This window comes from Quercus lobata, chromosome 12 (genome assembly GCF_001633185.2).
Source record: "Quercus lobata isolate SW786 chromosome 12, ValleyOak3.0 Primary Assembly, whole genome shotgun sequence".
NCBI lineage: Eukaryota > Viridiplantae > Streptophyta > Magnoliopsida > Fagales > Fagaceae > Quercus > Quercus lobata.
The window spans coordinates 11,547,391-11,570,809 of NC_044915.1; the positions used below are offsets into that span (position 1 = coordinate 11,547,391).

Below are 23,419 nucleotides of genomic sequence, written 5' to 3' on the forward strand. Positions count from 1 at the left end.
CTAGACATTCTTGAGGTGTACCAACTTGATTTATTGAGGATGCAATAATAAGATCTCTACCCCTGAGGGGATTTTTCTCAAAAAAAAAAGAAAAGAAAAAAGAAGATATAACAACTAAATCTTACCCATCCTACTTCATTAAAACTCACATGCTAGTCATGTGACTTTTTAAAATACTATATACATAATAAGAGATGAGTTCAAGTTAACACATTTTTTTAATTTAAGTAGATCTAACGGTAAAAAAAAGACCCCCATTAATGCTAATATTCTAATTAGGATCTCATTAATTATTCTTCATTTATTATATTTTATGTCTATCTCTAAACCCAATAAAGTGTTATATTTGACTCTCTCTCTATCTTTTCCTCCTCCACCGTTGTTCCATCTCCATGGATAGATTGTTGGCAGAAGAAGGAAAAAAAATTAATAAAAAAATAACTACGGATCACTGACACTGGAGGTTTGTGAGAAGGAAAACAAAAATGAAAATCATTTTGTTTGATTTGCAGTCACTTCTCGGATGTTTTTGATGAAGATCATTTTATTAATGTTCTGGCTAATGATGTAAGAGTTGTAAAAAAAGCTTCCTAAGGAATTGGCAAATGTGTCTAAATCAAAGAAAGAGTTCAGAAGCTGGTCTGGCGTAGAATACTATGAGGAGGAGATTACTAACTCCTGGTTAAATGATCAGACATTAGGTATGTTTATTTGATTGCTTCTGGTCCATGCATTTGTTGATTTTCTTTTTCTAAATTCAGCATCTTATTATTTACCTGTCTCTTCAGTTTTTCCCCCTTTAATGCTATCTTATTATATTATATTTCTTTTCAGATTATTCAAGCTTCCAAATCTGATTCTCATTTAGCAAATAACTATTTACCTCTAGACATTCAGAAACTGCACTGCCTTGCCTGTTATGAAGCCCTTCGTTTTGCACCTCGAATTGAAGCAATGGGAAAAGTAATTTCTCCAAAATGCTCATCTGATTTTTGGTGTGGCTTGGCTTTATCTCCACTATGTCCTATGCAATGACCATTCCACCGTTGTTCCAAAATGATTTTCATTTTTGTTTTCCTTCTCACAAACCTCCCATGTCAGTGTTCCGCAGTTATTTTTTTATTTATTTTTTTCCTTCTTTTGCTGGCAATCTATCTGTGGAGGTGGAAAAACGGCAGAGGAGAAAGAGATAGAGAGAGAAACGTAGAGAGAGAGTCAAATATAACACTTTTTTTGGGTTTAGAGTTAGATATAAAATATAATAAATAAGAGATAATTAATGAGATCCTAATCAGAATATTAGCATTAATGAGGGTCCTTTTTTTTTAATCGTTGGATCTTTTTTTTTTTTTTTTTTTTTTTTTTTGAGAAACAAACACACACACACACAAGAGAGAGAGAAAGGGGTTCTAACACAAAGGCATACCACAACTCCACTCAAAAGTCATGATCATTGGATTTACTTAAATCCAATGGTTTAAAAAAGGTGTAACTTGAACCCATCTCACATAATAAATGAAACATAAAATAGAGTAAAAATATAAGAGAATAGAAATGAGCCTTTTTTATATTTATTTATTGGGCTTAAATTCTCTCCAGGTTGGAGAAGAACTCGTTTTCGATTTCAAACTTCAAACTGTCCTATCTTAATATCTCGGATGTCCAACTAATCCTTTACATCCTAATCTCCCACGCAAGACAAGACAAATCAATATGCTAAATCTTATTGAACAATTTTTTTATTCTTGACCTCTTTCACCGAGGTGGAATACGTGAAGCAAATACTAAAAAGGAATCTATGCATACATCTCATAGTGCCTCTTCCTCCTAGTTTACCCAACATCACTCTTGCATGCTTCTTGTTCTGTTTTATTAATTCTTGTTCAACAAAATCTTTACAAAGGATCAAGAACATTCTCTAAATCTTTCTAGAATAAGATTAAGTTTATCACTAGAGAAATTTGTGGGAAATTCATCAACCCCAATATAATCATAACATTGAAGGTATAATGTATTCAATATTTGATTGAAACTCCATTTAAAAAAGAAAACATTTCTTGAACAAAGGAAGTTTCATCAACAGTGTAGGTTATGTGCTCACTTTGTATGCATATAATATTCATCAAGGCCATCTTGTCTCGATGGCTATGCTCTTTGGGATAGTTATCATAAATTTGTGGAGAATCCTAGTTTATGACACAAAATTCATCATTCCATTCAATTGCGCACACTGATTGATCATCCAATCTGCCTTGTGTTTTATGAGTTTGACATCATGAAAGGAGTTTTATATTCTACATCATCGATTTCATCGTTGAGTCCATCTTTTAGCATGTCCAAAGCTTTGTAGTCTCCTCTAGAAGTCTCTATACATGCTATCGTTAGTTCCTGTCATTAAAGATGTTAGAAATACTAAATGATTGTATTGTATTTCATAATCAAAGAATATACATGAGTGCCTTTATATAGGAGGCATATGTGTGCGGTACAAGTAAATATGTGTGCAGTACAAGTAAAAGTATAGTACAAGAATGTGTGCTATACAAGTAATCTAGCTGGGCCTAAAGCCCATAACACAATATACGTTAACAGCCCCCCTCAAACTCAAGATGGATGTGAGACCAGCTTGAGGTTGTCAACCAAATCACAAGTCCGTCCCTTAGGAAGTGACTTGGTGAAGATATTTGCAAGTTGATCTTTGAAGGAGACTGAGAAAAGCTTGAGAGCACCATGGACAAGATGATAACGGATAAAATGACTATCAATCTCGATGTGTTTAGTCCGTTCATGGAAGACATCATTGTGAGCAATATGAATGGCACTCTGGTTGTCGTAATAAAGAGGAGTAGCAGAGAATGTAGACACACCTAAATCCTTAAGAAGCCATCGTAGTCAAAAAAACTTAGATGTGGTATCAGTAAGGGCACGATATTCTGCTTCAGTACTAGAGCGGGCCATAAAAGTTTGTTTCTTACTTCGCCAAGAAATCAAAGAAGAACCAAGGATAAAGCAATAACCCGTAGTGGACCTGCGATCAGTGGGATCTCCTACCCAATCAGCATTAGAGAATGCATGGAGTACAAAAGGAGACTGAGCTGAGTAGAAAAGGCCATGGAAGAAAGTGTCCTTCAAGTATCGAAGAATGTGCAGAACAGCAACATAGTGAGTTGATTGTGGAGTAGACAGATACTGGCTCACCTGATGAACAACATAGGAAATGTCTGGACGAGTAACTGTGAGATAAACTAGGCTGCCAACCAATTGTCTGTAAAAAAAAGGATTAGACAATGATTTCCCCCCCCCCGAGGGTGTTAGATGCACATTAAGTTCAACTGGAGTGTCAACAGTCTTACTGTCAGTGAGTCCAACTCGAGACAAAAGGTCTGAAGCATACTTACCTTGAGTAATATAAAGACCATCTGTGGAATGAGTAATTTCAAAACCTAAGAAATAGCTGAGATGTCCAATATCTTTCATCTCAAATTGTTAACTGAAAAAATTCTTAAGTTCTTGACTGTCATTAAGGTCATCACCAGTTATGATAATATCATCCACATATAGGAGAAGCAAAATGGTACCTTTATCAGTGCAACGAAGAAATAAGGCAGAATGATACGGACTGGCAGTATAACCCAAGCGATAGATAGTGGAGCCAAACTTGGCAAACCAAGCTCATGGAGCTTGTTTAAGGCCATAAAGTGCACGTCGAATGCAACAAACCTTGTTTGATTCAATAGAGAGACCAGAAGGAGGTTGCATATAGACTTCTTCACTCAGATCCCCATTAAGGAAGGCATTTTTAACATTCATCTGAAAAGATCTCATTTACTAGCAGCAGAAATAGCTAAGAGGGCACGAACAGATGAGATACGAACAACTGGAGCAAAGGTCTCTTCATAATCAATCTCATACTTCTGTGTAAAACCTTTTGCAACAACGAGCCTTGTAGCGCTTAACGGACCCATCAGAGCGAGTCTTGATCTTATAGATCCACTTACAACCAACCACAGACTGTCCAAGAGGGAGAGTGACCAGATCCTAAGTATGGTTTTTGGTTAATGCATCAAGTTCCTTTTTCATTGCAATCTACCATAAAGGGTCAGTGGAGGCCTCACGATAGGGGTGAGGCTCGTGAAGTGTGGCAAGGACAGTGTAACAATGATAGTCAAGTAAATGAGCAAGAATGGATCTTACTTAGGTGGAGTGGCGAGGTGGAATGTCTTGTGGAGGATTTTTAGGGGGAGCAAAAGCAGGGGACCCAGGCTCAAGGTGGGGTAGCTCGTCATCAACCTGTTCATCTTCGACCTGTCTAGGAGAAGCATAAAAAATATCTGGAGGTTGAATAGAGAAGTCCAAAGGAGAATCAAAAGTATTTGTAGAAGGAACAAGAGACTCATCTGGAAAGATTTCTAAAACAGAGAAGGTAGTCAGGGAAGAACAAAAGTGAGAGAGTTCAACAAACAATCGGTGTTCCCAAAAGACAACATTACGAGAAACACGAAGATGATGAGAGACAGGATCATAACACCTATACCTTTTTTGAGTTTCTTCATAACTAAGGAAACAACAAAGTCTAGATCGAGACTTAAGTTTGTTGTGCTCATGAGGCTGAAGAAGAACGAAACAAGCAGATCCAAAGGAGCGAAGGTGATGATAGTCAGGGGGTGACCCAAAGAGACGCTCATACGGAGTCTGATTATGGATGACAGCGCTTGGAATGTGATTAATCGCATGAACAGCATGAAGAGCAGCTTCACCCCAAAATGGGGCAGGAACTTTAGTAGAAAGAAGAAAAGTACGAACAGTGTCAAGAATATGACGAAATTTTCTTTTGGCTCGACCATTTTGCTGAGAGGTACCTAGACAAGTTAGATGATGTACAGTGCCATAGGAATGTAACAGAGCTTGAAACGCATATTGAGTATATTCAAGAGCATTCTTAGATCGAAAAGTTTTGATACGTTTGGAGAATTGTATTTCAACCATTTTTGCAAAGTTGCTGTATATTGGTAAAATTTCAGAACTAGATTTTATAGGAAAGATTCAACTATAACGAGAATAATCATCAATAAAAACAAAAAAATAGCGAGATCCACCGATACTAGCAACAGGAGAAGGTCCCCAAACATCAGAATAAATTAACTCAAAAATACTATTAGAAATGGATTCACTGTTATTGAAAGGCAAAGCTAGTTGTTTTCCTAACTGACATGAAGTACAATCAAAATTGTCTTTGGACACAGAGCTCAACAGAAACAGGAGCAATAAGTGGAAGATGGTAAGGAAGAAACTACAGCAGCTGCAGCAGCAACAGAAACAGGAGCAATAGGTGGAAGATGAAGATTGTCCACGGGAAACATACGCCTAACTCTAGGACCAGTCCCAAGCTCTTGCCTGGTCCTCAGATCCTGCACAATACACCCAGAATAGAAAAAAATAAGGCGATAACCTAGTTCAGCTAATTGTCCCACAGAGCACAAATTATAGGATAGGTCAGGTACATGGAAGACTCTAGGAATAGAGAGGTTGGAGGTCGAAACAAAACCTATACTATTCCCATGCATGGTGGAACCATCAACTATATGAATATTTAGAGGATGTGGTGCAGGGTCAAGTTTGGAGAATAAGGACGAGTGAGGTGTCATGTGATTGCAATAGGCAGAATCAAAAAGCCAAGTTTGAGACTTACCGGGTAAAACTGAAAGAGCAATGGAAAGAGATGCATTACCAGCCATACGAATAGCCTGAGCTATGATCTCCTGTAGTTCAGTGGGGGAGAGGTTGATAGTGGATTCAGAAAACTGGGACTCAGCTGAAATGGAAGCCATCGGCGAAATAGGCTCAGTATTAGCAACAGCAACAGTAGATTTGTTGTGGCGGTAACAAGTCTCAATGGTGTGGCCAGGACGCTTGCAATAGTTGCAGAACTTTTTGTTGGTTTGCTTGCGACGATTACTAGAGCCAGAGGAATTACCTGATTGCTGAGGTTGCTCTATGGGTGGAGTAGAAGGAGTAATAGTCAAAACATTGAGCTTATTCTGGGCTTGAAGGGTTGCGAGATGAGCTTCTTCTTTAACCAACTTGTTCATAGCAGTATCAAGAAAGGGAGTAGGACTGCGATTTAGAAGCTGACCTCGAATGGGCTCAAAGTCCTTGTGAAGTGACATCAGGAATTCATAGAGGCGAAATTCATCTCTAATGGAAGCATATTGCTGAGCATCCTTTGAGCATGCCCAAGTTGGATCAGAAAGGTCAATTTGGTCCCAAATGAAGCGAAGCTGATCATAGTAGTCATTGATGGATTGCCCTAGTTCTTGCCTGAGTTGATGCAATTCAACCACTAACTGATATTTCATGGATCCGTGAGTAGTGGAGTACCTTTTGGCCAACATATCCCATGCTGATTTTGCATTATCAAAGCTGCCCAACAAATTGGAGATGGAGGGAATGGAAGTGTTCTGAATCCATGTGAAGATCATGTGGTTGTGACTATCTCATTCAATCATGCGACCAAGGAAGGCAGCATCTTCTTCACTTACTCCATTGACGGGAATAATGATTGCACTAGTACAATAATGCTAGAGCATGCGATCCTTAAGAAAACTGCGCATAGCTTGAGACCAAGATAAGTAATTCTTATTCCCCTCCAATATAGTATTGATGGGACGAGGAAGAAAAATATCATTTTTATCCATTTAGAGATACAATATGCAAAAACAAACTGGAAAAATGAATTCTACGCAAAAAACTAGGTAAGGAAAACCTGGACTGTAAAAGTCAACACTGGAGAAAAGTCAACGGTCAAAGTCAACGATCAACGAATGACGTCAGCAGATGACTGGATGCTGACGTAAGCTAGGGCTGACGTGGACTGATGACGTCAGCTGGAGCTGAGGACAGTGCGTGAGGTGCGTGGGATTTGACGCAAAAGCTTGGGCTGGCGCGTGAGGACGCGTGTAGTCTTCGATGATTGCGAGGCTTTGACCGAAGTGTAGATCGGCGCAAGATGATCTCAGTGATACCTCCAGAAATGTGATCGGAGCAATATTCGCGGCAGTGATGACACGTGTAGTGATCTGTGTGGTGTAGGACTCCTCAACGACAGTGGCTGCAAGTCTGGAACCCAAAGACAACGGCTAGAAGACGTCAGAGGTTCAACGGCGAGAGGCTGTGGCGACTGTTGTGATGGCGGAAGCGATGTTGAGAATGGAGTAACACTAATAAAGACAAGACTACTAAGAAAATATCAGAGCAGTGGCTCTGATATCATGTTAAAAATACTGAATGATTGTATTGTATTTCATAATTAAAGAATATACATGAGTGCCTTTATATAAGAGACATATATGTGCAGTACAAGTAAATATGTATGTAGTACAAGTAAGAGTATAGTACAAAAATGTGTGCTATACAAGTAATTTAGCTGGACCTAAAGCCTATAACACAATATACGTTAACAAAAGAATTTGTAAAACTCACAATAAAATCTTCAATTATATGCCTCATCTCAGCCATCTTTTTTTTATGGCCTTGATTTCCTCTACCCAACTCTTATTATAGTCAACCATAGCTAAAGTTGCAACCTTTAACTCAAATCTAATTTTATTGCTTGGATCTAATATATGATCAATATTCTATCCAAACCAATGACAATATGTAATATAAGATACATACTAGTCGACAACCCGTGTGATGCTAATGCACGAGAAAATATAACATAATACGATTTCTTCATATTTTATTATTATTTTTGTCTAACCATAAAATTTGATAATTCTAATAGTTATTAATATACATTTATTATGATTGTGTTTGTATATGAAACTATATTATTCTACTATTTAAAGGGTATAATTATCCAAGATTTTAATGGAGAGTTTAAATATAGAATATAATTAAAAAAAATAAATTTAAAATAATGATATGTAAAATTATGAGGCCTCTTATGTGGCACAATATTATAAAGTCAACTAAAATTCAAATTGCTTCATTTTATCTATACTAGCCCGGCTCATTGACGACCCTTAGTAATACACAAGAAAATATAACATAATTTGATTTCTTCATTTTTTATTATTATTTTTGTCTATCTATGAAATTTGATAATTCTAATAGTTATTAATATACATTTATTATGATTTTGTTTGTAAATGAAACTATATTATTCTACTATTTAAAGGGTATAATTTTCCAAGATTTTGATGGAGAGTTTAAATATAGAATATAATTAAAAATATATATTAAAATAATGATATGTAAAATTATGAGACCTCAAAAGTTTATGTGGCACAATATTATAAAGTTAACTAAAATTCAAATTGCTTCGTTTTATATATACTGGCATACAACCCATGCAAACGCATGGGTGCATTTAAAATTAAACACAATTTATTATTATAATAATATAAATAATTAGTCAAATTTCTTTTAATTTAAAAAATAGCATGTGTAAGGACCAGATTTGGGATCCTGACCCAAGGTATGAATGGATTTAGGCCCAAAAACTCCAAAACAATGAATTTATAGAGAATGAGTTAGAAAACTGGGTTTTAGTTAACCAAACAACAAGTTAGGTAGGTTTGATGACAAAAAAAATGAAAATACACAAGTGTAAATTAAAGAAAAAACATCATCGGCGAAATCCAACGACACTAGTTATTATATATATTGTTCTTAGGTAATGTTACAAGTCTGGTTCTAGATTGCTACAATGTTTCTTTCCTGATTTTTCCGATCCCTTCCTCATGGGAGGTCTCTTACATTATATAGCTCCTTCTGGACCATCTTGATCTTACATTTGTTGATCATTTGAGCCCTTACTTGAGTACCCGTCCCATCAGACACTCTTTTTGGCTTTCTATGAGTTGTGATTGCCAAGGCAGCACTGTTTAGGGGTCTTTTCCACATAAATGCGGCTAGAAGAGTAGCTGTAATGCGTTTAATGCAGTGGTAACAACTTTCCCTTAGATATTTTTGAGTTCCCATCACCCTGATACGTTTATGATGCACGTTCCTGTCGCTGGAGCTTCCTGGAAGGTCACCTTAATTATCAGGATACATATTGGAGTTGTTCTCAGTTTATCTGAGGAGATGTTTCTCCTCAGACCACCTTCCACTCATTCCCCACTTATAAGGCTTTAAATTGGAATTATCCATAGCTATTTATTCCTCCTCAAACTATTCGTGTTCTCGAACTAGGCCCAAGACCCAATATACACTTTAGGCTCTTAACTCTACAGCATGTAACACACACATGCATATGTATAAATACATTTAAAATTAAACACAATTTTTTTTTTTCATAAAAATATAAATAATTAGTCAAATTATTTTTTTTAAAAAGTAAATGAAATTAGTCATATATTAAAATTCTTACCTAAATTTAATACTACTTATGATAATTTTTTTTCAAATTTTTAATAAGATAGAATGTGTAGTGATCTTTGCTGTGCAGTGATTTTTATTGAGTATATGTGATTGGTTTTTTTTTTTAATAAATTTAAATTTTATAGTTCATTAATATTAGATTCTTAGTATTTTGCACTCATTAACTCTCTTGACACAAAAATTAAAAAACTTATCTGGATAATTATGGTGTGGCCCCACATAAATTTAGACGCATGGTGCAAAATTGGATTCTAATTTTAAGTTCTAATTAGAATCCAATTTTGCACCATAGCTTTTAAGTGAAGTTTATGGTGAGTCTTTATGTTAGAACTCATTTTCCTCTCCCTTGTGTGTGTGTGTGTGTGTTTGTTTCTCAAAAAAAAAAAAAAAAGAATGGATAATTGTCCTACATTGCTTAAGAGAGTGTGTTGTATGTAGTATAACTTGCTCCACACTCTCTTAAAAGTTACCATGGCTTTTGAGTGGAGTTTGTGATGTGTCTTTGTGTTATAACCTCTTTCTCTCTTCTTTGTGTATATGTATGTTTGCTTCTCAAAAAAAAAAAAAAAAATTTCAAGTTCTAATTGAACTTGCTCTAAGCTTTACCTATTAAATTAAATTAATAGGGACTAATAAATAAAAAGAAAAATTGAAAAAAAAAATTTATAAATGAACATACCTAATTTAATTAGAATTTGTTTAGAGAATATTAATCCAAGTTCGTTAGAATTTGTTTATTGTTGGTTGCTTTATACAAAAGATGGTGAGTTATAATTAGCTTAAACTTACATAATTTAGTATTGTTAAAAGAAATATATATTAGGATGGTGACCAAAAAAAAAAAAAAAAGATTTTTAAAGTTTATATGACAATATTAGAAGTCATCAAAATGTCAAAGACTTTAATTTTAAATTATTATACAAATATAGAATAAATAAATAAAAATATAGCTATTGTAGTGGGATAGGTCTTTGGCCCATTCCAGAGTTGGGCCGAAGATGTTGAGAGACCCATTCTAGAGAATACACTCAGCTCGGGGATGAGCAAGATATGAAAAGGCCCGACGTTTAGACCCATGGCCCCATCCGAAGACTAACATGCGCCCGAGCACCTAAATTGACGTTAGACACAAGTTACCAAGCAATCTCCCAACATTAGAAGGATGGGTTACATCGCTGATAATTGATTTGATAAGCGGGAACAATGTCACAAACCCAAATAACCATTTGAACCCCTGATTTAGTAGGTCCCACACACTGGTGAGCGATTCTTTCATCATGAGGACTCCACCAATGAGAGAGTATAAAAGTGAAAGGAGGTCAAGGTGAGAAAATTGGGGTGTGAAGCACGAGAGAAAGGAGAGATTAAAACACTAGGGAATTGAGGCCCAGCTCGGGACCTAGAAGGGTGAGCTCGACAAGAGGATAATATCCTCTGCTCAACCTCTAGTGAACCAGCAAGGATTAGTTTAAAGGCTCGATCCATCGCAGTAGCCAACTATTTTTGGGATCCCTCAATGTGGCCAAGAACATCACCAGATAACAAATAAATTGAAGGTCCAGGTCCAATTCACCAATTTTTCTTTGGGCCCGCCACCATAGTTATAGATAAGATGTTTAAAGTTCTATGCACAGATTTGTTTATTTTATTAGCATAGTCCTACATAATAAAATTCTAATATTTTTAATACATTAATTTGAAAACTCAATAAATTTTAATTTATATTATTTTTCTCTTGGTGTTTTTTATTTATATTTTGGTGATTGTAAATAATATTTTGAGATATCAATATTATTTTGTATTGCAAGTATTAACAATTTATATTGCAATATCTTTACACCTAGTAGAACTTACTAAAAAGAATCACAGAGTCATTTTATTTTTCAAAAAAAAATATTGACAAATTTTGGACAACTGCTAACATACATTGTTATGATTGGTTTATAATAAAATGGTATCAATGACGAGTCGATTTGGAATTGATTCTCCAATCATTATTTATCACATTAGCAAATTGTAAAAAAATGAAAAAAAAAATTGTGTCTTTTTTTTTTTTTTTGATAGGAAAAAAATTGTGTCTTAAACTAAAGATATATATATATATATTTTTGTAGGGAATTAAACTAAAGAGATTAGATGGCAAAATTTGCAAAATAATTATTATTGTTCAAAATATTAGAGAACCTAGCAACTTATTTTATTTTTTGATGAAACTTATTTTATTTTATATATATAAAACACGATTTTTGAAAGGATATAAAACACGATTTTAATGTTTCTAAAAACATGATTTATTTATTTATTTTAATTGGACTAGTCCGACTCCGAGCAGTAGTCGAATTGCGAAACATAGCGTAAGTTGACAGCGCAACTGTTTTAGACGCGCTTGTTAAAAGCGTGTGGACGCAGCATCGCAGCCACTCGTGAGCAAGGAAAGAAAGGCCGAAAACCCCAATCCGATCGATCTCTATATATACTTCCCAACTATTTCCTACATCGGTAACAGATGACTTAAAACTCTCACACAGGAAAAAAAAAAAAAAAAAAAATCTACCAAATTCCAAATTCACCTGTTTTTCTCTTTAGTTCTCCTTTTGCTCTCGCTATCTCTCTTCTCTCATCTCCTCTCCTCTCCATGTTTCTCAAACCCTAACCCTAGCTCCACATCGTGATCTTCAATCTTCGGCTTCTATATACTCGATCTAGGGCTTGCGATTCATCGAAGAATTCTCATATACGTATCTTCTCTCGCAAGCCCTCGATTTTTTTCCGGCGATTCTCTGAAAGGTTTCGATTTCAGACGCTTTCTTCGAGTACGCGATTTTGAAGACACGTTCGGCCAATCGGAGATCCTCTGATCGGGTCTCGTTTCATTCTGATGCATCCCTCATCGGACTGACTGTGGAAGATTTAGGGTTTGTGAGGTTTTCTCACTATTCAAAGAACTGGCTTTTGCTTCGCCTTGAAGATAAGGGGGATTCTTCGATTTTTGCTGAGATCTGTGTAATTCCACGGCAACTGTGGCAATCGGAAGAGAAGAATAATCACTGCGATCTGATTTTTCTCGTTCAGACGCTATCTGATTTTACACTTTTTGTTTGAAGATTTTGATCGCGAAGAGATTTCTGTGATCAGCGGCGCACGAAGAAGAATTAAAGAGCTCTCCTTCTGTGGTTCGAATTGTTCATCTTATTTGAGTCATAGAAAAAAAAACACAAAAACAAAAAAAAGCTTGGATTTTGTACTGTTTGATTTTGTTCAAGTTAAATATCAGGCCCTTTTATTTTTAAGGCCTTGGGTTATTGCTCTTTAGGGCTTTATTACTTGTTCTTATTCTTGGTATTATTGTTATATTTTTTTGAAGAAAAATAGCATGGCGGTGTATTATAAATTTAAGAGTGCAAAAGATTATGATTCAATTCCCATGGATGGTCCTTTCCTCTCAGTTGGTACTTTGAAAGAAAAAATATTTGAATCCAAGCATTTGGGCAGGGGCACTGATTTCGACCTTGTGGTCACAAATGCCCAGACCAATGAAGGTTGGTTCTGATTCTTAGACATTACTTAATTAATTAATTCCTTTTCAATATTCCAACAAAATTTGGGTTTTGGGCGGTGAGATGAGAGTGTTTTTTTTTTTTTTTTTTTTTTTTTTTTTTTTTTTTTTTTTCAATTAATTTTGGGATCATAGTTTTCATTTGGGGCTTTCTTCTCCACTTGATAATTATTGGTGTCTAATGCTGTGAATGGTTAAATTTCATTTAATTTTTTTTTTTTAATTACTTACCCAAAGGAAATTATAAAGGGTTGGGGTTGCACTGTTACAATGCCATTGACATGTGCTTCCTCGTGCCCTGGCATATATAAAGACATAATTTGTGTATTGGTGAATTTTCGAATTGTCATTGAATTGTAAGGGGATTTGGTTCATGAACCTTGATAGGTGATGGATTGTGAGATTATTGTTGGAGTTAGATGAATGTTTAGGCATACTTTTAGGAAGAAGAGAGCCCCTGAGTTGGGGGAATTTTATTTTGATAACTTGTGTATGTTTGGTTTCATGGATTAATATCTATTAGCTGTATTTTACAGTCGGTCTGTTTCTCTGTTTTGCAATTTCAGAGTATCTTGATGAAGCAATGTTGATACCTAAAAATACCTCAGTTTTAATTCGTCGTGTTCCTGGACGGCCTCGTATGACAATTGTTACTGAACAAGAGTACTATCTCAAACCTTTAATATCTTTGACTGCATGGTTGCATTTGATTCAGTTTAGTTATTTTATGGAATAGCTAATTATAAAATCTGAGCTAGCAGCATGAGGCTCACGCATGATATGGGCTGTTATTGTCATATTCCTACCAAGGCCGTATCATGGTGGTGATATGTGCAGCAACAGATTTCTTCCTTATTATGTCCTTTTTAAGTGAAGCAACCTCTGAAAGTGTGGTTGAGTTGGACTGCGTTTTGTTTTGCAGACCAAAGGTGGAAAGTAAGATGGATGACCCTGAACCAGAAAAGAGTAGCTTTCCAGTTTCTAATGCTTCTACCATGAAATATGTATGCTTACCCTTGGGTTTAATCACATTATTATTGAACTTTGACTTTTGTCTTAGATGTAATGCATCTAAGTATTAATGTGTTTAATTTGACTTTACAGCCTGAAGACTCGGAATGGGATGAGTTTGGAAATGATTTGTATGCAATCCCTGAAGTTCTCCCTGTTCAGTCAAACAATCCAGTTCCGGAAGCTCTCCCAACTAGCAAAGCTGATGAGGACAGCAAGATTAAAGCTCTAATTGATACTCCTGCCTTGGACTGGCAACGGTGAGATGCTTTCTGCTTTTTGTTGTGTCATATGATGTTAAATCACTAATGTGGGAAACATATATTCATAATTTGTATTGGATGGTGCAGTCAAGGTCCTGATGGCTTTGCCCATGGTAGAGGTTTTGGAAGGGGGGGTATGGGAGGTAGAATGGGTGGGCGTGGATTTGGTGAGTCCGTATACTGCATTTAGTTTTATATTTCACATCAACCATTACTAATATATATTTCTGTGATAAGCTGAAATTTGTTAATCTCTTTTTGAGGTCGAGCAGGATTTGAGCGCAAAACTCCTCCTCAGGGCTATGTATGTCACAGGTGCAAGGTGCCTGGTATGTTCATGGTTTTATGCCTTTTTCCTCCTCCTTTTTGGTCTTTCGACCTTTTTTTATTTATAAAATTACTTGCTGAGAGGTCTATCTTTGTGGCAAAAAAAGGCTCACTATGTGAAACTTTTTGTGTTCAGGGCACTTCATTCAGCACTGCCCTACAAACGGTGATCCAAATTTTGACATCAAAAAGGTGAAGCCACCAACTGGTATACCGAAGTCCATGCTGATGGCAACCCCAGATGGCTCATATGCATTGCCAAGTGGTGCTGTAGCTGTCTTGAGACCAAATGAGTAAGCTGATATGATTCAAAGTTTTTTACAGTGGCTATCCATACTGTTAATTATAGGCTTGAAAATTAATCATAACATTTAAATTGAAAACAGGGCTGCTTTTGAGAGAGAAATTGAAGGGTTACCATCCACACGTTCTGTTGGTGAGCTACCACCAGAGCTCCACTGCCCATTGTGCAAGGACGTAATGAAAGATGCTGTGCTGACAAGCAAGTGCTGTTTTCAGAGCTTCTGTGATAGATGTATGTTTTAAACCTTTAAATGCAGTTATAATATTATTATCCTCTCTTTTTACTTATTAAAAAAAAAAAAAAAAACCTTTAAATGCAGTTATTTTTTGCCAGCATTAGAACATAATTAGAATCTTTACTTCAGTACTATGGTTTCATCTGCTTGTCTTCATCCATCAGTGATTTTAGCACTCTTTCAACCACTTTACTGCTCCTTGTTCTTAAACTGCCATGTCTTTGAAATTTTTGTTTGTATAATTTTACTCAGGTATCAGGGACCACATAATCTCGAAGTCAATGTGTATATGTGGGGCAACAAATATACTTGCAGATGATCTTCTGCCAAATAAGACACTCAGGGATACAATCAATCGGATATTGGAGGCTGGTAACAGCAGTGCTGAAAATGCTGGAAGTACTTTTCAAGTTCAAGGTATGTGTTTTAGTTAATAGCCTTTATATTAATCATAATTGTTTCATATAATACATTTTATTAATGACTTTTTGACTTTTAACATTCAGATATGGAGTCTGCTCGTTGTCCACAGCCCAAAATTCCATCCCCAACTTTATCTGCTGCATCAAAGGGTGAACAAAAGCGATCAACCATTAATGAAGAGACCCCAAAGATACAGGATACTGCAGATGAGGGAAAGGCTGCTGCTATTCTCCCACAACAGACAGCAGAGCGAGCAAGGACTGCAAAAACAACTGATATCTCTGAAGCAACACACGAGTCGATGAGTGTGAAAGAACCAGCAGCATCACAGGGGAGTGCCCCCTTGGCTGAGGAAGAAGTGCAGCAGAGGTTGGCTGTCAGTGATGCTGGTAATGTATTTTCTAATGGTATTTTTGTCAGCCTAATCCACTTCTTTTTTGTCCACTCCCAATGCATATTGAGTCCACTGCTGCTTAGAATCTTAGATACTCTAGCCCATGGATTTCTCATATGTTTTTTTATTTTTTTATTTTTTATTTATGTATCATTAGGAGCTGTTAATTTTTGTCATAAGACACTGAAACCTTATAAGCATTATTAAAAGAAGTATCGTAGAAACTATTAACATGTCCTATATTTTATTTGTTGGTTGTCTTAATGAGGTTTCTGGATGATCTATCTCACACTTTTTAATTTTTCAGGAAAGAAAAAGAAAAAGAAGAAAGTCCGTGTGCCTACAAATGGTATTTTTGTGCTCTTCTTTGGCTTTTGTCTTAATGCTTAGATGAAAATTCTTTTGAGAATAGGGTTTATCTTAATGTATTTTGATATAAATATCCTTAATATTAAAAATTGTAATAGGACTGTTGCCACCCCTTAATGGTATTAGGCTTATTTATTCATATTTGCCTTGTAGATTTGCAGTGGAAACCCTCTCAAGACTTTGCAGCTGAGAATTATATGATGCCTTTTGCTCCCTCTGCCTTTAATCCATATTGGAACGGCATGCAGCCTGGTATGGATGGGTATATGGCACATTATCCTGGTGCCATGCCTTATTCAGGTTATGGACTAGGCCCCTTTGACATGCCTTTTGGAGGAATTCCTCCTCAGGACCCATTTGCTGCACAGGGCTATATGTTCCCTCCTGTTCCACCTCAAAGGTATTTATGAGCTGTGTCCTTTGTAAATCTAGTTCTCTCTCTCTCTCTCTCTATGTGGGGGTGGTTTAGTGTGTAATAGTAAGGTGGTCATGTGACTTTTGTTGTGCAACGCCTGTTTGTCTGCCCAGTAAGCTTAATGTTATAAATTTTTTGGACATATGTAGGGATCTTGCAGATTTCAGTATGGGTATGAACGTTCCACCTCCAATCATGAGCAGAGAGGAATTTGAAGCACGAAAAGCTGATTTGAAGAGGAAACGAGAAAATGAGAGACGAGGTGAAAGGTAAACAGAAAATTTTATACTCCTTTCAATATACGGTGCATCTGTATCTTTTATAACATGATATGGTTACAAATCTTGTTTGATCTTATGGCTGTGTTTTGTTTTGAAATTTTAATGGTGATTGGATTGCAATTCATGTTGCATGTTGCACATAATTTCCATGTGTGTGCTGGTTAGTATAGTACCTTTTCCTTTTCTTTTCTTTTTTCCTGAAAGGTTAGTATGGTACCTACTACCTAGTACAATGTGATTCATGTTGTATATTGCTCATAACATGTGTAATATATAACATGGTATGTGAGTAAATCAAACTTACTAATAAAAAAAAAAAAAAAAAAAAAACGTGTATATGTGTGTGCACATGCCCATGCATGGGTTTTTTTTTTTTTTTTAATTATTTTAAAAATATTTTGGTTGGTAATGGAGAAGTCAATTTAGTGGTCTAGAACATTTTGTTTAATTTTTTTCATAAATTCTCTTTTTATTGTTAGTAAGAAACCATGTCAAGAGCCTTGTAGCTCAACTGACACTTCGTAGTGTTTTTAATGGAGACGTATAGGTTTCAAATCCCCCAACTATTGAATTATAAAAGAAAAACTGCTAGTAAGATGTATCAAAATATTTCTCAAGTGTTGGGATACAATGGATGTTTATAAATTATGCTTTATAAATAAGTGGGGAGTTGAACCATGCCTATTGTAGTGGACTTCCTCAATAATTCTAGTTGGTTATCTTTTTAAATCATTTGGTACAACTGTTTAATCATTCAATTCCCTCGCTCTCCCTCATTATGTTCTTTTGTTGTTTGCACTACATGGTAATTCTTGCTTTTAAAATATTTTTTTATACCACAAAACTAGAGTTATTATTTGTCTAATGATTTTTTCTATCTTGAGCAGGGAGTTTTCCAAAGATCGGGATTTTGGTGATGTTCAATCAATGAAGTTGAAATCTGTATGTCTTTTCTATTTTACTATTTTCTGTTTGTGCTTATTATTTTTGTACTGCAGCCAGTACTTTCCACGGTCACCACCGGCAACATTTTGGCAAGAAATCACCAATTTGGCAATTTTTGCCTTTTTCTTTTTTCACAAGGAAAGGAAGAGAGACTGTTTTGTTCTGCAGTTATAGGTTTTTTTTTTTTTTTTTTTAAATATATATTTTCTTGTGATGCTCCATCTAATTTTGGGAGATATCATGGGAAAAGCGAGCAAGAACATTTTCAAGTTTTTGTCTTTCTTTCCGTCTGGCAATCAAATGGGTCTAAAGTGGATATAGAGGAAAAATGGTCGAAAGTCAAAGCTTTGTAGACTTGCATGACTGTAGTCACTGTACATGTGTTCGGTCCTGTAGTGTTAATGAGGACGGACCCAGGTGGGGCCCAAGGGGGCCCGGCCCCCCTGGGTCCATTTATTTTATTATATATATATATATATATATATATATACATGGTTATAGTTATAGTTATAATATATTTCTTTTATGTAATTGGGCACCTTCAAAAACCTTAGGCACTCTTTTTTCTCGATGAGTCTAACTAGCCTCACTTAACTAGCAACCATTCAATCCAAAAACTTAAGAAAAACATTTACAATAGTGATTGTATTTTAGCAAAAAAAAAAAAAAACTATTTTACTACCAAAGAACCAAAAAATTATGTATTATTGGAGAAGTTAAAGCTAAATATTTTGCAATTAAAATAAACTGGTATAAATATAACTTAAATGAAGCAAGTTGTAAAAAATAAAATACAATATTTTATTAAAATTATATCTCTTCCTTCAATTAAAAAATTCAAATTCTCTTGCTTTTTTTATTATTTTAATGAGTTGCTTATATTATTTTAAATGAAGTAATTAAAAAAAAAATTGATATTGGGTGTATTGTAAAGTGATATAGTAAAAACTAAAAATTTTAGTACCACCATTATGAATGCTCTAATTTTTTTTTTTTTAATCCTAGTCAGGTTAGTATTAAAAGAAAAAAAAAACATTATTTTGTTTTTGTCTTTGTCTTTGTAGGTAAATGATTGCATCTTAATGTATTTAGAAATAATGATTTTGAGTATTTATAATCCTATTTGGAGTTTTTTTTTTTTTTTTTTCTTCTTCTTCTTCTTTATACTCCAGCCTCCATTGGCTTAAAATCCCGAGTCTTAAAATCCTGAGTCTATCCTTGACATGAGGGAATTCATTTCAACTTATCCTGCCAGGAATCAGAATTTAGTCACCTCCTCTCCCACCGTATAATCTTTTGCAGTGGTTTAGTTTTTCTTTTTTCATTTGCTATTATATTGAAATACTTTTTATTTGGCTGAATAACTAAATACTTAAAAATCATTCTGGGGACATTGACAATACTGTTAAGTTCCTTTGGCCCTTAAGCATTTGTAATTGCACAGAACCAAGTCTTTCTGATTCTGTATCTTGCTTAAGATCATGCTTGACTTGTGCATTGGTTTTGAGGTTTGTTCTAACTGTATGTGCACCCAAATTAATAGTAATAGTATTAGTAATAAGACATGAATTTGTTTATATTAAATAATATTTATCATGAGGATTTTTTAATGCAATAGGCTTTGAAATTTGACTTTGTGGATGAATGGTACCAGTTCAAGCTGGGTAAAGTAAAAATTATTTTCGTTCTTCCAATGGTATTTGCATTTCCTCTGAAGATGAGACTTTGATAATTATAATAATTGATGGTGGTAATGGATTCTGAACTCATATTGTTCCATTTTTATATTTTGTTGTTTAACTGAGTTCGGTGTGGAAGAGTAGGATGGATGATATACCTTGGTTCTGTGGCAGGGTGGCACTATTCCCCTGCCTTAACTTTTCATTTTCGTTCCAAGCATTTTTTTTAAAAAAAAAAAAATCAGAAAGCGTTGAAATTTTTTCCTCCAGGAACTGGAAATTAGCTCATGAGATAATGAAATGAAATTAATGAGGGAGAATTGTATTTTAAACACTTTATTAAATTATATAGTTTCAAAAGTAATTAATTAACTAATGAGGTTTTATACAGTATCAAAAACTTTAGTCCAGTTGAGTGTAATGATGAGGGACTTAATTTGATATCCAATTTATTTCATGTTCCCTAAACTGTAGGGTTTAAAATATAAATTTTTTTCATTTATTTGTGTGTTAATAGGTTATTTTAATCCAGTGGATGGTATTTGAGGAATATCTTTTTTGTCAATTAAGATTTAATTTTCTTGTGAGATAGAAAAAATTACAAATGTTTTCATGACAAAAGTGGCAAGTTGTGATTAATGTAATATTAATTTTAGAGTTTTTTTTTTAAAATTTTTTTTTATTAAGAGTGCTCTAAGAGCATAGATTGAGGAATGTGCTTGTGTGCTTTTTTTTTTCTTTTTTTTTCTTTTTTAAATGCTTGTGCGCAATTTGAATTTTTTTTAAATGTATAAAAATATTTTTTAATAAAATATTAAACCTACCTTAACTCGTGTTAATAAAATTCTTGTTTTTTATGGGTTTATTACTTTATTTTTTAAATAACTTTTATCACTATATACCTGTCAACACTCATCATGACATGTTATATCACGTGAAAAATTATTCTGGTTTTGGACATATAAAGATTACTAACCTTATTCTCAAAAAAAAAAAAAAAAAAAAAAAAAAATCTGGTATTGGACTTGTACCATTCATCTAATTTAAGTCAGAATCACCCTGCCGGATTTAAGCCCTGAAAAATATATTTGCACTTTTTTTTTTGGAGGGGATATTTGCATTTAAAAGAAAACATTGTTTATACACTGTTGTTGCATCTAAAATTTTACTGACGTCTGCCTTTTGAAAAAAGGGGGAAAAAAAATCCCTTTTATCTATTTATATTGTTATTTAATGACACACGTGTTGGAGACCTGAGGCCTAAAAAAAAAGGAAAAATAAATGGATCTAGTAGTTTTATAATTTTATTTATTGCGCGCACTAGTGTCAACAAGAGTCTTTATAAGAACTAAAAAAACAATGATAAAACGGATGTGTACTTGTGTTATTTATGTGTGCCGTTTACTTGGTTGGTGCAGAAGCCTATTCCTCCTCACCCTGTATCAAACGCGGAGCACCATCCCCAGCGTCACCGTTCCGAGAGATCCCCAGATGCTCCACGCCCGGCCAAGAGGAAATCTTCAGAGCACCATCATGAATACGATCGCGACCGTGATCGTGACTACGACTACCACGACCATGACCACCGCAACCACCAACGCCACCGTTCTGAGTCTTCCTCCGCTAGACCGCCACAACCACCCTCTTCTGAAACTTCAGCTGCGGCTGCGGCTGCCGCTGCTGCGGAGCGTAAACAAAAGGCTAGCGTGTTCTCCCGCATAAGCTTCCCTGCAGAAGAAGCGAACAAGAAGAGAAAGCTGTCCTCCTCCTCCTCAACAGAAGCCCCCGGTGTCCCTGCGTCCTCCAAGGCATTGGTAAATGGGTATCATCATCATGATGACTATAAATCCGGGTCTACAAAAGTAGCAGCTTCTGTGACTAGCGGCGGTGGAAGGAAGAGTAGTAGTGCTGTAGATTATGAGTCCAGTGACGATGATAGGCATTTCAAGAGGAAGCCTTCCAGGTACGAGCCGTCACCGCCTCCACCTGTGGAGTGGGAGGAGGACGCTAGGCCTTCCAGAGGTTCAAGAGAACGGGAACGGAGCAAACATAGATGAGATGGATTATGGTTGGAGCAGCTGGCTAAAGTTGAAATGGGGAACAAATATAATGAGAGAGAGAGAGGCATAGCTAGCCAAGCCAGTCCACGTCATTGGTGCTTGAGCTGAGCTTCTTCTACTCTGGCTGGCTGTTGAGGGCAAAGGCTCTGTGTCTCCGTCTCTCTCCTTTTACCTCTCCCCTATTTGGGTATTCTCAATGTTACTGTAAATGGGAACATGATGGGGGGGATGGGATATATATATAGATGGTAACAGTAACACCCACTCTGTGTTATTGGAATGGAAATCCTTCGAGCCTTGTATTTAAGCTTTTAAGCTTGATTTACAATTTATAATAATGACATTTACATTTTTCTTTTAATAATAAATGCTTGCCAATCTTCTTCTTCTTCTTGTGGAAATTTAACCACCTGTCTGCCACCATTTCTGTGTCGCTCTCTTTCTCAGGCACACAATACGTGCTTTCTTATGCTAATGGTTTGCTTTAAGTTTAGTAGTAGTGATTTAAGTTTTATGATAATAATGTGATTAAGTTCAAAAGTTCATAATAGTTGATGTTAACTTATCAATGCTTAAGTTTAGGAGTAGTGGTTAAGTTTTATGGTAGTAATGTGATTAAGTTGATAATGATTGATGTTTTCAAATGAGGGTAGTTTGGTTAAATTTAGGAGTAGTGGTGTCATTGCCTTAGGTTTAGGAGTTGATGAGGATGCTCATCTTAACTATCAATTTGATTGGGTAGGATTAGGAAGAGTATCCGTTGGCATTTTCCATAATTTTCTCTCCCTCGCTTCCCCCGCTCAGCCTCTCTATCCTTCCAGGAGATTGGTTGACCTCAGGCTCAAATCAATCAATATTATTGAAAAACTCTCCAATCCAATTCCAAACTACTTGATTGCGTGTAGGAACGTACCACAAAACATCACTAAACCTCTAGCCTTGAGTTGTGTTCCCAGGCATTCAACTCCATTGCTTTAAGGCAAGCTCACTACCATTCGCCAGCATCTACCAACCTTAGCCACTCTACGTAAACACCATAGATGCTCGATGTTAATAACCTAACCAGAAGTCTACCAACTTCTTACCCTTCCTATATATTCACTTGTTAGAAATCTATGTTAAGTTCCCATGTGAGGCGAGGTTGACAATGCTGAATTGGATGAGTCCAAGATAGAGTGATAGTAGACGGGATTGATTAGTTTGTTTGTGACAGTTTGTCTACTTATCTAAATTTAAACAATAAATTAAAGTTTATACTTTATATTCATTAGCTTATCAAGGTAATTTCATAAAATTAAAAAAAAAAAAAAAAAAAAAAAAAAAAAAAACCTTATCAAGGTTTAAAAAAATATGTTGGTTAAAATTTTGTAAGGTTTTTTGCAAAATTTTGTAGAAAAACAATTTTGTTGTCTCAAACGATAGTAAAGGTCTTTTTAATTGTCTTTAGTGTTGAATCAACTAATGTGACTCTACAAAGGTGCCTATTAAAGTGTCACACCACATTGTATATAAATAGTTATTATTCCATTTTCAATACTTTATATAATTTTTCACCGTAATAGAAATTCACAAGAATTCTCAAGTTCCAATTACAAAGAATTATTGGCTTAGTTCGATCATAGAACTATAACCCTTTACCAACTTTGATTGGGGAAAAGTATTATCTTGAAGAAAGCGATTTTAACGTGCCTCTAAGCTATCAAGTATCTTGTTTATTCACTGAAATTTTATTTGTTGCTTTCATTGTTATCTTGATTGTTTTTGAACAAT

At 35.3% G+C, this 23,419-nt stretch overlaps 1 protein-coding gene across 2 annotated transcripts; it reads left to right on the top strand.

Annotated features, from left to right (window-relative positions):
* Positions 1-11,892: 11,892 nt before the first annotated feature.
* On the top strand, positions 11,893-22,037 carry LOC115970976 (E3 ubiquitin ligase PQT3-like). Of its 2 annotated transcripts, none has more exons than XM_031090621.1 (16): positions 11,893-12,560; positions 12,752-12,926; positions 13,510-13,606; positions 13,866-13,947; positions 14,048-14,214; positions 14,305-14,384; positions 14,481-14,546; positions 14,681-14,837; positions 14,931-15,079; positions 15,336-15,500; positions 15,590-15,895; positions 16,208-16,249; positions 16,423-16,669; positions 16,834-16,953; positions 17,853-17,907; positions 21,008-22,037. In XM_031090621.1, exons 2-16 carry the CDS (start codon positions 12,761-12,763, stop codon positions 21,644-21,646), a joined length of 2,538 nt encoding a protein of 845 aa, XP_030946481.1. In that variant the 5' UTR covers positions 11,893-12,560; positions 12,752-12,760; the 3' UTR covers positions 21,647-22,037. The 2 variants fall into 2 exon arrangements, with proteins under 2 accessions (XP_030946481.1, XP_030946482.1); XM_031090622.1 differs by having other exon boundaries at positions 14,490-14,546.
* The last annotated feature ends 1,382 nt before the right edge of the window (positions 22,038-23,419 follow it).